This window comes from Haplochromis burtoni, unplaced genomic scaffold (assembly GCF_018398535.1).
Source record: "Haplochromis burtoni strain Fernald_Lab_line unplaced genomic scaffold, NCSU_Asbu1 Contig_317, whole genome shotgun sequence".
NCBI lineage: Eukaryota > Metazoa > Chordata > Actinopteri > Cichliformes > Cichlidae > Haplochromis > Haplochromis burtoni.
In genome coordinates this window covers 549,189-563,734 of record NW_024582678.1, presented here as the reverse complement: position 1 = coordinate 563,734, position 14,546 = coordinate 549,189, and the positions used below count along the sequence as shown (strand labels likewise).

Genomic DNA, 14,546 nt, shown 5'->3' with positions numbered 1-14,546 from the left:
TTTAGTTATTGTTTCCTGTGTCTGTTTCTGAAAAATATCCACCACAGATCTGCATCACTTTCAGATACACTTCCTGACTCTTTGGTTACAAAGGGTAGCTACTTGCATTCAGATAAACAAGGAGAAATTGGGGCATGTTGGATCAGTTTCTGCTGTTCTTAACAAAGATATAATGTATGTTTAACATGACATGCAATACCCCAGGTGTATCAAAAAAGCCAGCTGTGACCGGAGCGTGAACCTGAAACTAATCACACAGACTTTATTAATAGTGTGTGTGTGTTTTTGTGTGTGTGTGTGTGTGTGTGAGTGAGATGTGAGAGCTGCTACACAATACTGCCAAAAGTATTCTTTCACCTATCCAAATCATTTAATTCAGGTCTTCCAATGGCCCCTTTCACAGCCACAGGTGTATAAAATCAAGCACCTACAGTAGGCTTGTTAGGCATGTAAAATCACAGAGCGGGGTTAGTGGATGCTGATCTGCATAGTGCCACGGAATCATACCTTCAAACTAGAGCTAGGCATCTTGTCTGGTGTAGTCCAGAAATCATGTTTCCAGGGTTTAAAAATTTAGGGTCAAGTGCTGTAAACAAAAGCACTGCAGGTGGAGTGTCCAGAGGGTATAGGCTATATAAAAGAAAAAGGATAAAAACAACAAGAAGATTCTTACATAAACCTTTATTTTGTTAACAATTTCTCTTTAATCATCCACAGATCTGGTCAGGTTTGCTTTGACAACATGTGCACCCCTTTGTCCTCTCAGACCTGCTACAAAGGTTTGAGGTTTAGGCACTTGGCTTGCACCATCTCTCTTGCTTTGACAGGCAGCATTCTTAGGAAGCCAGGTCTGAGTGACATTTTCCCGTCTCATGTGACTCAGGTCAGTCTGTACTGAAACGGTAACTCTGGTCTGAAGATTGGCCTAGAGATATGAAGCATGGAAATGAAAGGTCAGTAAATAAAGTCGTGCATTGAGACACAAACAAAACAGAACCCAACTCTTGAAACCACTGTAATACAGTAAGGTCCAGTTAACTTTGTTAGTTACATCTTGCTAGTACCAGGTTAGAGTTTGCCTTTCGTAACTCCCTCAGTTCTTGTAGCATATACTCAACAAGGTGATGGAAACAATCCTTTTAGGATTTTGGTCTAATAGCATCACATAGCTGCTACACGTTCATTGGCTTCCACATACATGATGAAAATCCCGTTCGAAATCCTATCCTATATAATCCACTATAAAAGTTCTTAAAAGTACTCTGTTGGACTGCGATGGTGACTGTGAAGCCCATTTCAGTGCTACAATGACAACTCATTGTCATGTTCATAAAATCCTTTTGAGATGATTTAAGCTTTGTAACAGGATGTGTTAAGCCATCTGAAGGTGGTTACACTGTGGCTATAAAGAGATGGGAAAGGTCAACAATACTACCCAGGCATTTAAAAAAAATGCTTGGTTGCTACTAATGGACTTCAAAGTATGCATAGATAATATCCCTCATGCCATTATACCACCACCAGGAACAACCTGGGCTGCTGATCCAAGGCAAGATGGATCAGGGTTTCCAGAACCACAATCTTTACTGTCAGTGTGCTTTCGAACAACGAAAACTGTATACAAACCCGTTCAGTACAAGTAAAAAAAAGGGCACTTTTAAGAAAAAGAAGTATATCTGTACAATACATTTTAAACAAAGAAAAAAAAAATAGTATGTACAAGACTGTGTATCAGAATGAACAAGTGAGAATACACACAGTGATGCAGTCCTTAGAATATTGCACGGTTCCTTGGAAATATTGCACAGTTAAAAGAAGAAGAAGAATATTGCACAGCTAAAAAGAAAAAAGAAAAGAAAATATTGCACAGTTGAAGGTTGTGTTTTTGCATTGATTTATCTCCCTGCATTTATTAATGCAACAGCCCTGGTGTATGTGCTTTTTCTCAGTCTGTTTGTTTGGCCTTAAATGTCCTGTTCATGGTGTTGACACCACATTTTTCCATTACATTCAAATGTTGTGGCAAAAATCTAGACTCATCAGACCAGGCTATTTTCTATCGTGTCTGTTTTATTCTATTCTATCCGATAATTTTTTTGAGCACATACATACTGTACCAGATTCAAAGTGTGATGTGTTCAAAGAGACCTTTCTGCAGTCATTAGATGTAATAAGTGGTTATTAGAGTTCCTGTCCAGCCCAAAGATATTAGGCCATTCTCCTCTGATAACTAATATCAACAAAGTATTTTCTCCCAGAGAACTGCAGCTCACTGGATATAGGCTCAGAACACAGACAGCACAATGTTCATTTAGAGAAGGGTTGTTAATGACAAAAGCTGTACAGGTAAAGATGAACCTGAGGCTGCCGTGGGACGCCTTGTTCCAAGAAATTAACATATTCATATTCATTCTTAATAAAAGCAGCAAAGTTACACATCGACACACAAACATACACACAAAGACTTTAAGCACTTAAAATACTTACTATAAACTTACTGCATTTATAGTAAGTATAAATGTTCAGTAAACTAATATCTGCTAAAACGTGTAAATGTGAGCATTTCTGCATGTCATTGAGGTGCTATGAGGTCTATGAAGTTCTATCATAAAGTACACAAGAAAATTATATAAGAAAAAAAAACAATCCAACACTATAGCACATACAGTAATTGAAAGGATAATCCAAGCACAATCAGAAAAGACACTTATGAAGGAAAATGTAACTTTTGATAAAACCACATCAAATTGTAAAACTGTAAAACATGGAGACAGAAAGAAAGAGCATCAGGACACATCAAACAAAAAGCTACTATAACTGTGAGCGTCGGATGGCCACCCTGCATATGTGCGTTTGTTTTCGTTCATGACACTTACTTCCATGCCCTGCCTAGAGCTGTCCACTTGGATTGCACAGATTTGCCACTTCCAGAAAGGTTTAGCCCATTTACTCCCTTTTTATGGGCCAGAAAGAAGGTAGTCAGAATTGACCGTGGCTGACAGAGAATTCCAGGGTCTCCTGAGGGTCTTCGTCACCATCAGGTGGGCTCCTGAGGTTCTCCATCTCCATTGTCTGCCTCCAATGCCTTTCACAAACGTGAGACTAAGCTAACCTGTAGACTCACTGAGTGGGATAAACAATGCCGAGTCTAGGCCATGATCCGCTGCTTACTTTATGGCATTTTCCACCCCGAGTTGTGGCTTTCTTATGGAAAGTGAGTAAACGGACTGAACCTGTCTGGAAGTGACAAATCTGTGCAATCCACTGGACAGCTCCAGGCAGGGTGGCCTCTCAACTGTTCCAATACTACTATTCTGTTCTGTGACTTTTGATATTCTGCTACTGCTGATAAGTCTTTTCACATTCATGAATCATTCAAAAACAGAACAGTTTACATTGTACATTTTAAATGAATGACAAACACGTCTCTCTGAAAAAAGTTACAAGTTTAATATATTACCTAACGCTGTTTGTAGAAAATGTCATACTTTTAAGTAATAACACCGTTAAGTATTACTATAGGTTTCAACACTTTAGCACACATCAGACTACAAAGTGAGAAAAATAAATGAACGTGTCTCACCAATTTGAGAGCTTTTCGTCTAAGCTCCCACTCATTCCACTCATATGACTTGACAATGTTTTTCTCCACAGGGTGAATTTCAGTCTGAGTGCCACACTCACATTTTATACCTGGCTTCACCGGTAAACCCTTTCTTGGCTGGGTCTGCCAAACCAAAAGTCGAAATCAGTTACTACCAACAGATTGTCCAAACATAAGAAAGTTTTAAAAGCTCCTGTGAATTTCATTAAATGTTTTTGAAGTGTGTGTTGTGGCTATTAGAAAGTTACCTGTGAGAGTCTGCTCACATCAGAGTATGGACTAATACAGGAAAACTGTTGGTGGAGTTTGAGGAGCTGAATGAGTTCAGGGGAGTATTTTGCTTTTTCTGCAACCTCTGCAACAAAGCTGTCTGGACTAAGGGCAAACTTCATGGCAGCTTCTTTGGAGGTAAAAACATAGAGCTTCTCCTTGTGTTTCAGGGCTCCGATGTATGGATTACCTGCAAGAGATAAATATTAATATAATATTGGTCCACAGCCTCCCTTTGATCTACTCTATGTTCATTTAATTTGAAGTTAATGAAACAATCTTCCCCCTGATGCACCCATGAGAGAAGGAGACTGAATGTTAGACAAGGTGCTTAAGTATAGAAAAAAGTGCTTCTATGAAGTCTTATGTGATGAAGTGCTTTGAGTGCCCAGTTAACTAACCGATTAATGTGTCTAATTACACAGGTGAGAAGTTTCACTAAGATAAACACTCATATTAGCCTTATCATCAAAGACTTGTATTGGCTAACAGTCCTAATACTTGGATCAAGGTGGAGCCGCGCTCGTCCGAGATAAGAGGGAATGATGCTGCATCAAAATAAGCTAATTCCCGTGTTCCAATCACTTTCATGGCCACATGTGCATAAAATCCAGTACCTAAGCATGCAGATTGGTTCTACAAACATTGAAAGAATGGGTTGCTCTCAGAAGCTCAGTGAAATCAAGTGATAGGGTAGTACTGTGATAGAATAAAACATTTAATAATAAGGTCAGTGAAATAGTTCTGTAGGAGAGACCTGAAGCTTTGGCACTGTACTTAAAACTATTGGTAATCCCCACCATTTATGCTTTCCAATAACATCATAGTGGCAACAATCACAGCCATGCCTGCTTACTTGATGGACAGCTTTACTCAAGTTGTCTGCTGCTAATCTTAGTATATCACCTTTATGATTCATTTTAATACTCTGGTTCAGAAATTCAGGGCTGTGAAAGAGACAGTCCAGCTGCAAAAACAGGTACATGTCCTGTAAATCAGTGTCAACCTAATACTGCAGTATTTATTTTATTATTAACCTTTATTTAACCAGGAAAAGTCCCATTGAGATTAAAAACCTCTTTTTCAAGGGAGTCCTGGCCAAGAGGCGACAACATGTTGAAATTACAAAGTTACATACATATTATAAGTAACAATTACATTTTAAAAACATTTTTCTCTGGCTCTCTCACTGGACTTAAAAGCATTTAATGAAATAAGATCTGCTATCTTCCAGTCTTTTTGCATCATGTTCCATGTGAAAGGGGCAGCATAAGTAAAAGCCCTCTTTCCCAGTTCAGTTCTGACAAATGGAACATTGAGCAAAAAAAGATCGCTTGAACGCAGGCTGTAAGAAACAGTACTTCTCCGTGTGAGCAGATCGCAAATGTAGGTGGGCATTTGTCCAAGCAGGGCCTTATAAATAAAGATGCACCAGTGAACAAACCTCCTGGAGGACAACGAAGACCATCCCACTCGAGCGTACAGATCACAACAATGGGTCAAGGCCCTACAGTTTGTAATAAACCGTAAAGAGGCATGATATACTGAGTCAATCTTATGAAGACACTGGGCGGAAGCATTCATGTACAGCAGATCACCATAATCTAAAACAGATAAAAATGTGGCATTTACAAGATGCTTTTTTGTCTCAAAAGAAAAGCAAAATTTGTTTCGAAAGAAAAACCCCAATTTTAGTTTGAGTTTTTTCACAAGATTGTCTATGTGAGATTTAAAGGTCAGAGAATCATCAATTAAAAAGCCAAGATATTTATACGTATGCACCACTTCTATGAGGTTTCCCTCAAGAGTGGACACCAAAGGGACAGTTTGAGGAAATCTCTTCATGTTTGAAAACAACATTAGCTTTGTCTTTTCAGCATTGAGAACCAATTTCAGCTCCAGAAGTGTGTGCTGAACCACGTCAAAAGCTTTCTGCAAAGATTCTATTGCCTTTTCAAGGTTTGAGCCAAAGGAATAAATAACTGTGTCATCAGCATAAAAATGCATACTAGCATTGGACACATTTTGTCCCAAATCATTTATATACATGATGAACAACAGAGGTCCTAAAATTGAACCCTGTGGCACCCCAGTGTGAATATTCAAAAGTTCTGAGCACAGATTTTCACATTTAATGCATTGAGTCCTGTCACTCAAATAGTTAGTGAACCAGGAGACGACATGTCTAGACAGCCCCAAAAAAAAGAAGCCTATGCTTTAAAATGCCGTGATCCACAGTGTCGAAAGCTTTTGACAGGTCGATAAAGAGAGAAGCACAGTGCTGTTTTTTATCAAGAGCAACAAGTATGTCATTTATCACTTTTGTGGCAGCCGTAACGGCACTATGCTGTTTTCTGAACCCAGATTGCAGTTTTTATTTAGTTAGTCATAGGTGGAAAAATTTGATGTGCTGACACGTAGGAGAGAATTAACACGTTGTTAGCATTCAGCCTGGTCTTAATGAGTGACGCCAAACAGCGCTCCCACAGACTACTAAGAATGATCAACAACTGATATTATTTCTATACGGATTCTGTGCAATCAAAGCAGTATCATCATATGACCCCTCAACCGAAATGTAGGGAATAAATCACGCAAAATTTATGGGAGATTGCAGGAACTGATGAATAAAAAAATAAATACTTGAAAAACACGATTTGTAAAATATATTATGTAGATTGTAGGGATTGCATTCTTTTAAAATACAGCAAATTTAACAAATCTGTAGAAAATAGCTGCAGTACATTTAAGGCCAAAAGCAAGTTTTACAGACAGGTAAGAGAGTCCAGACTATCATTAGTATTACACATGTTAGGTGACCATTCAAACAGCTCTCCAACCACCCACAGAAGGCAAATGACTTCCAAACCCCACCCCAAATATCACTACCTTTGTCCAGCTGAACCTGGTTCAATAAACCTAAATCTGATTCATTCTAGTTACAAACTTGAACAAGCATTATGCCAGACACAGTTGACTGCATTCCATTTTTGAATTTTATAATATAACATTTTAATTACAATACTAGCCTAAATTCTGTATGGATGGATGGATGGATGGATGGATGGGATCAGGAAGGCAGTATAATTATAGCTATGAAGAGGCTTTGGTCACCACCTTTGTGGCCATTCAGAGAACAACTTCATAATTCCCTGCAACTTCATGAGTGTTTTTAAAGAAAGCTGACGCCTTTACTCACACACCTAAATGTGTTTTACCTAAGCAAAAAACCATCACACTGGAATTGTACCTGGAAGTAGAAGGCCATCTCTGGTTACAAGTGTGTAGCCACAGAATCCATTATACTGTAGGGGCATTTCCTCAAAATTGACTGTTGTTTCAGGAAAAAGCCATTCCTGTGTCTTCAGGGAAGCTGGATCAACGCAGTTATCTGGAAGACAAAATAAATCACAACCACATTTAAGACTGGCAAAAGCATAGATCTTCATTTCTCTTTTTTGTAACTCTTGTGGAAAATGTAGTTTTGTTTCTGTGGGTGACCAAAGCCATACCTGAAGACTCAAGCATTCTCTGTTCGTCTGTCTTCACCTCTGAGTCCTCCAACAGACTTTCTAGATATGCTTCAGAGAAAATCCTGGCCTGGGAGGCAGAGAAGGGCTGGAGTCTGAGCATGATTTTATTGAGCATGTACAGGAACTCACCCTCATCCCGAAGTTCAAACCATAACTTTGACAGCATCTTGAATAATGGCTGAAAAAGAATGAGAAATGACAAAATAAAGACTCTAGGTACAGACAAATATAAGAATCAAGGAGGAAGAAAATCTTGTACACACTTCCATCTATTCCTTCAGATGAAATATAACAAGACATTAACTGTAACAACTTAAGAACACTTCAAAACAATCAAAGCAACTTACAAAAACTGTTGCAGCTGGTACTGCTGTTTTTGACTGCACAGTTTCTTTTAGCAGCTTCATCTGTGGTGAGACGTCACTCAGCAGGGTTTCAACATGCTTAGCACATGAATTTGCATCAGCCTGGTGGTACAGGAAAATTAATATTTCACTAAATATTTTAATATAAAAAAAAATCACCTTAAATAAGATGAAAATAGCCTAAAATGCCCAGTGGTACATAATAGCAATGGGCCTACACAAAACATTGTGCATGCTTTGTTTCGTTTTGTGCTTTTTTATTGTCCAAACTTTTAACAGTGAGTATCTCAAGGAAAAAATACTCAATAATCAAAATGAGACTAAGGCTGAAAATAACAGTATTCAATTATTTCAGCCTGATCATCACTTTTGTGACCATATGGTTGGTAAAACAGCTGGTTAAAGAGCTCGACCCAGGATGCAACATCCAGGTAGAAAATATTTTTCAGTTTTATTATTTGACAATATTATTCAGCTGCAATTTAAGGTTGTTAGTTTAGTTATTGTTAAAGTATTATGCAGTGTATTTAAAATGTACACTTCATGTTGTGTTGTTACCACTACTCTATAATTATACAGGCATCTTGCTTTAATTGATACACACTTCACATTAGTCCGTGATAGTCACCCACTGGAAAAATTTATTTATCCTCTTAAATGCTGCCGACCTTTAAATTCAGAATTATACAATCAGTTTTTGCTTTTAGCTATGTACGCACTGGATGCTTTTTGTAGTGATTTCACTACGAGAGATCATACAAATGACATTCAGTGGCTTCAGCCGTCTATGGGTGAACCTCTCCAGTCAGAAAGTGGGCGTGACCCAAGATAAACTTCGCTCAACTTTCAGGCCAGTCACCCAGTGGTCAGCTTCATGATGATCATGTGGTGATCAAATAGCTTTCAGTGTGTACACAGCTTAAAACACTGTCTTAATATACTGTAGTACACATGTTTCAATTAATTACTGCACCCAATTCTTTTTTCCTAGCTCAAGACTTTTGCAAAGCACTAAAAGTTGGTACTATTATTATTAAATGACTGATATCACTGTTATAACAGGTGTAGTCTCCATGTAAATACCATGTTTTTAACATTTTGTTTAAAGTTACAGCCACCTTACCAGTAACATTTTTAGGAAAACTTCATGCTGTCTGGCATTGTACAAAGCCTGTTTGAGGAGAATAACGGGCATGTCAGAATGTCCCAGCTGAACATCAGAGCTTGTTAGCTTCTCCAGCACAGCAGTGTACTTGAACACCAAAGTCTGTGTCACACACAGCTCATTTGCTATGCTTTTACTGGTGACTGGAAGAGCCTCTTGAAGAACTGAAGGCACTGCAAGGAGAACACAAAAAGGTATAAATATCACTGTTGTGAGCTGAATTTATCACAAGACAGAATTTTGTCACAAGGGAGTGGTTTAGTGTGATTTGCAGACTTTCTATTGGGTGTTAAATTTTTGTGAAATTTGTGATTTATTTTTTGTTAAATTTTTTGTGATTTAGATCTGTGTGTTTTGTGAATCTATATACATTCAGCTGGACTTTATCATACCCAGCTGGAGCTGGCTGCCATCACCGCTGGAAAGAGACCTGACAGAGTGGAGTTGGGTAAGAGCCTGAAGCCTCCCCCAGCCCTGTGAGTAACCTGTTTGTTTCCTCTTTTGATGTAACAACTTGTGTCAGTGGCTGAACCTGACAGATTCTTTAAAACAGTACTGTCCACAGTTAAACCTCCCCACAGAAACCCTCAACATCTAAGGTGCACATATGCATATGTGATGGGGTGTGATTTGTGGCTCAGCTGCAATGGAGGGGTGGAGTGATAGATTCAGGGTGTGGTCAGCAGCTCTCCATCATCAATCATGCCTCCCCTATTTGAGTTGGACAAAATTACCTGATGCCAGAGCTGTGTGCTGTGCTGAAGGAGGCAGCTGGAGGCCTGCAGAAACTAAAGAGTGTGAAGCACCACAAAAAAACGTTCACTTACTTTGTGATGCTGAGTGCGTTGGATCTTTTTGTCACGATTGGTACCGAAACCAGTTGTGGGACGATGGCCTATGACTAACGCAGTTGAGTGACGCTGGCAGATATTGTGGTGGAGTTGATGCATTGGGAGCAGGTGTTGGTGCATCAACAGCAGCTCAACTGGCTACAAGACCAGGCTGAGTGCCTTTACATGTCAAGGCTCACTGTGTGGCAGGCAGGATGTAGGACCCAAATGCAGGACTCATAAACGCAAGGGTGAGAACTAAAAGTGGCAGCTTTATTTCGGCTGTAAATGGTAAATGGCCTGCATTTGTATAGCGCTTTTCTAGTCCCTAAGGACCCCAAAGCGCTTCACACTACATTCAGTCATTCACCCATTCACACACACATTCACACACTGGTGATGGCAAGCTACATTGTAGCCACAGCTGCCCTGGGGCGCACTGACAGAGGCGAGGCTGCCGGACACTGGCGCCACCGGGCCCTCTGACCACCACCAGTAGGCAAACATGGGGTTAGTATCTTGCCCAAGGATATTTGGCATGCAGCCAGGAGGCAGCCTGGGATCAAACCACCGACCTTCAGATTAGTGGCTGACCTGCTCTGCCACCTGAGCTACAGCCACCCCCTGACTCTTTAAACATACAACAAACAAAGCCAAAAGCGAGGAACTAGAAATATGAACTAAAATCAAAGCACTATGACACTGGGAAGCTAAGGAACTAAACTGGGAAACAGAGCTAGAAAACTACTAGGAGAACACAGGAAAACATGCACCAATAGCGTGCGCCCTGCCCAGAATGTCAGCTGGTGAACCAGCCACCCTTTCCAAAAGCACCCTTGCACCCACTCCTGTTAATGGACGTCCCATTTAAGCACACTGGTGCAAACCTCATCAGGCCATTTGTAATTCTAGGTGTTGGACCTAGCATTTTGAGTTTATTGTGTTTTTGTATTATAATGATGATGTAAGTTTCTCTAGTTCGTTTTGAGTTTATTCTTTCTATGTTTCTGAGTTTTCTTGTGTTCCCAGTTTAGTCTCTCGTCTGCTAGGTCCTTTTTGTGCCTCCTGTGAGAATCTGTCTTGTTGTCTGTGTTTACGTTTCTGTGCATATAGCTCCCTCGCCCTCTGTGTGTCCAGTCGTTATGTTTTTGTCTCCTTTTTCTGTACACGTGTTCCTCTCATTGTGCTTTATTCTTTGTCTCCCCCGTCTGTCATGTGCATCCACGTGTGTTCTCCCCAGCCCGTCTTGTCCCATATGTGCATTTCATGTTTTAGGTTCCTAGTGTTTAGTTTCCCCAGTTTAACTGTCTTGCTAGTTTAGTCCTATCTCCGCTCGTCCCTTGTTTGCGTTTTCGTGCAATCTATGAATAAAACGGCTCGGTTTTTGTGAAGTCCCAGTTTCACGCCTGTTGATTCTCTCCTTTTGGGTCCACCTCATCATCACTTCACACATTCTGCAGCCACATACCATGAAGCCATTTCACTGGAGTGCAGAGGGATATCACTTTGTATTAGTTCTGGTGGATTATGCAACAGGATAACCTGAAGCAATGCTGCTGTGCACCACTTTACCAAAGAGTGTCGTGTAGACACAGTTTCAGGTCATCTCCAGAGCCGGCATATCGAAAGAGATACTGACTGACCAGGACACTTCATTCATGTCTCGGACACTTAAGTTGTCAACCTGATTAAAGAAAACTGCAAAAAAGGTCCAAGCCCAACCAAGAAAAAAAAAAAAAAAAAAAAGATGTGTACGTTCCAACCCTCAGCGCAAAGCTACACACACTGGGGAGATTGTCACAGGTTTACAGAGTGGATGTTGCTGAACTGAAACTGCGTTTTGCAGAGGTGTCCCCTCTCCCTCCCCTCTGCCCAGTCGTACAACACTCACAAACCACCATTATGGAGCAAGGTCTATAGTGTTACAGGCTTGAAACGAAAACAGCTGGACTTTTTGGTTCATGAAGACATTTCATTTCATTTGGTGAACTGTCGGCCAATGTTGTTGGTCGGCCTACAAATGTTTTTAAAAGTATTTTAACTGCATGCGACTGCTTATAATTTCAAATAGCAAAGAGACAGTCACTGAGCTAAATCTACAGTAGAGGTCTTCTAACAATCAATCAATCTCAAGCTGGCAAAGTGAAAAATAAGCATAAAAACTGTACTTAGTTCATGGATGTCAACCTCCTCTTCACCCCTCTTGTTGGCTTTGTTGAAGAGTCGGATCCCAGTAACAATCATGGTGAGTTCTTTGAGCTGCTGCTCCTGGTCTCTCTTTAAGGCCACTCGAAAGTTTCCCAGTTCAGCCTGAGGGAAGACGCTCTGCAGGACAGCTATGGCAAAGGAAGAAGAGAAGTCAAACGTTAGACACACTGCATGTATAATCATTATTACCACCACCAGCATCATTCACTGCATGGCTAATTGTTACACTATATCAGTGTTTCCCAAACTTTTTTTTGCTGGGCCCCCCATTGTTTTACAAGAAAAATGTTCGGGCCCCCCCACCAACTAAACACCCAGCCCCCCGCACAAACGCATCCTCCAACCACACACACCCATATTTTGTTTTCAAACTCCATTGCGGTTTATTTCACACCTCAAACATTTAGTAAACTGCAATAAATTACAGGTAGTTATAAAATAATCTCAGAACTCTTTTACGCTACGTCCACACTTAAACGGGTATTTTTGAAAACGCAGCTGTTTCTGCGTTTGGCCTTTCGTCCACACGTAAACGGCGTTTCGCAATCACCGAAAACGGAGTATTTTTTAAAACTCCTTTTTTGCGTTTACGTGTGGACGAGGAATACAGAGTTCGTCACGCAACGTCAAAGGTATGTGCCTTTTTTCACGTCACGCTGTGCGCCACGTTATTGTTTACATGAGATGAATTGCAGAATGGCAGATAGAGACAAAATACTGTTAATCTGACTATCTTCAGGTTTTACATGCTTACATACACACGCAGTTACTGTCCCTCCATTTAGAAAGGCAGAGGCGTCACGGTGTAATTATTTTACGTGTAGTTGTTTTTTTCCTGTGTATAATATTCAACATTGCTATCAATACATTTTTCAAAAAATGCCTCTCTGTGCAAAATGGGTTTAAAAACATAAACAACTGTGGGATACTGTTTGTCCGTGATTTGAACGGGGAACAAATCGTGGCAGGATCAGCCTGATATTATTTGTATCCCACTGTAACTTTACTGTATAAAGAGCTAACATCTCCAAAATGTCAGGAGTAGTTATTTATTACAACAAGTGTTTGTGAACTAAAAATCAAAGAATGTGGGATACTGTTTGTCCGTGATTTGGACAACCCAGCGCGTGCTGCCGATGCAAGGGAAACTAATTCTGTCGCAGAGACCTACCTCGGCACTTGTGCAGGTGAAGCCAAAGTGTCCAAGCTTTCTTTTTTTCTTTTTTTTTTATACCCCCCCGGGAACCTCTGCACCATATTATGTAAAATTGTTCATTTATTTTGTGAATAGAAGAGATTCCATTCAGAAAACTGCTGACAATTTGCTCCCTTTCAGAACCTGATCTTTCTAACTGGAAGTCTGATGTTACATAATATGAACAGACTTGTGGTTCATCAGAAATGTTTTGAAGTTCATAGTCAGCTCACAAGACATATGTTCGAGAATCACTGAGAATAGCAGAAAGGGCTGTCTGGATGATCTGGGGTTAGAATTAGTAGCACAGCCTTTGGTGTAACGTGGCATTACATTTTCAGTATGCAGACATGACATTGTAGTTGGAACAATGAAAAGTAGTATGAGACCTGTAGCCTCTTCCATAGTGTTGGTATCTGTAGGCGAACCCATAGCAGAGCGCAGCAGGATATAAGTGGTGATTTTCTGGTAAAGGCCATCCAATTCCTTCCTTGATTTCACCCTGTTGTCAGTGATCTCTCTGCACAGTGGACTCAGCTTGGACTCTTCTGACTGGTGGATATCCTCAAGAAACTCACCTACACAAACACACAAGGTCATCACCAAAAGTCATTGTGGCAAGGTTTTGCAGTGTGAAGTCTGTATGTGACTCAAATAGAGCACTGCAATAGCACAAACATGACTAAATAAACCCACATATGACAGCTTCAGATAATCAGCTTCTAAGCTGACCAACACACGTTTTAACTAGTCTGGAAATTTATCATTTAAGATCGGGGTTTATGACCTCTAGTGCCTCTGTTAAACAAGTTCAGCATGGCTATGCTGAACTTGTTTAACATATCCAGGCTTTCTATGCATTAGACAGCTCATCTAAACATAAAACCCAAGTTGGAGATAATGGGAAATACAGCAGTGGTTATCAATTGTTTGGACTCGTTGGTTGACACAAAAATGAACCAACTTAGCATAGCCTACTTTGATCTGTAAAGAACAAAAAATATATAATGGCAAAAAGCAACACTTTTGCTACAAATAGGACAAGACTGCAACAATGTGATGATTTTATTGATTGCAGCACTAGGTATGCCATTTATTTGTTACAAAGCAGCTGCACATGAAGACATGGAAAGCATTACGTCCTCTCCTTGCATACGTACTGAAAACCTACTGCTGAAAAAGATTGGTCTGTAAAAGCGAAGCTGTTGATTTACCTGTCAATCTACAGTCTCATCACTATGGTTACAAGCTCTGGGTAGGGCCTAAAAGAATGAGATTGCAGATACAGTGGGGCAAAAAAGTATTTAGTCAGCCACCGATTGTGCAAGTTCCCCCACCTAAAATGATGACAGAGGTCAGTAATTTGCACCAGAGGT

At 40.1% G+C, this 14,546-nt stretch overlaps 1 protein-coding gene across 1 annotated transcript in view; it reads right to left on the bottom strand.

Annotated features, from left to right (window-relative positions):
* Window positions 1-666: 666 nt before the first annotated feature.
* cfap206 (cilia and flagella associated protein 206) overlaps window positions 667-14,546 on the bottom strand; it is a 25,286-nt gene continuing 11,406 nt past the window's right edge. The window contains exons 4-12 of the mRNA XM_005942086.3: window positions 13,560-13,748; window positions 11,936-12,103; window positions 8,896-9,110; window positions 7,755-7,874; window positions 7,387-7,585; window positions 7,125-7,265; window positions 3,853-4,064; window positions 3,584-3,727; window positions 667-925 (exon numbers count right to left, since the gene is read on the bottom strand). Coding sequence (XP_005942148.1) covers window positions 704-925; window positions 3,584-3,727; window positions 3,853-4,064; window positions 7,125-7,265; window positions 7,387-7,585; window positions 7,755-7,874; window positions 8,896-9,110; window positions 11,936-12,103; window positions 13,560-13,748 — 1,610 coding nt within the window. The 3' untranslated portion in view covers window positions 667-703. The remainder of the gene's footprint in view (window positions 926-3,583; window positions 3,728-3,852; window positions 4,065-7,124; window positions 7,266-7,386; window positions 7,586-7,754; window positions 7,875-8,895; window positions 9,111-11,935; window positions 12,104-13,559; window positions 13,749-14,546) is intronic.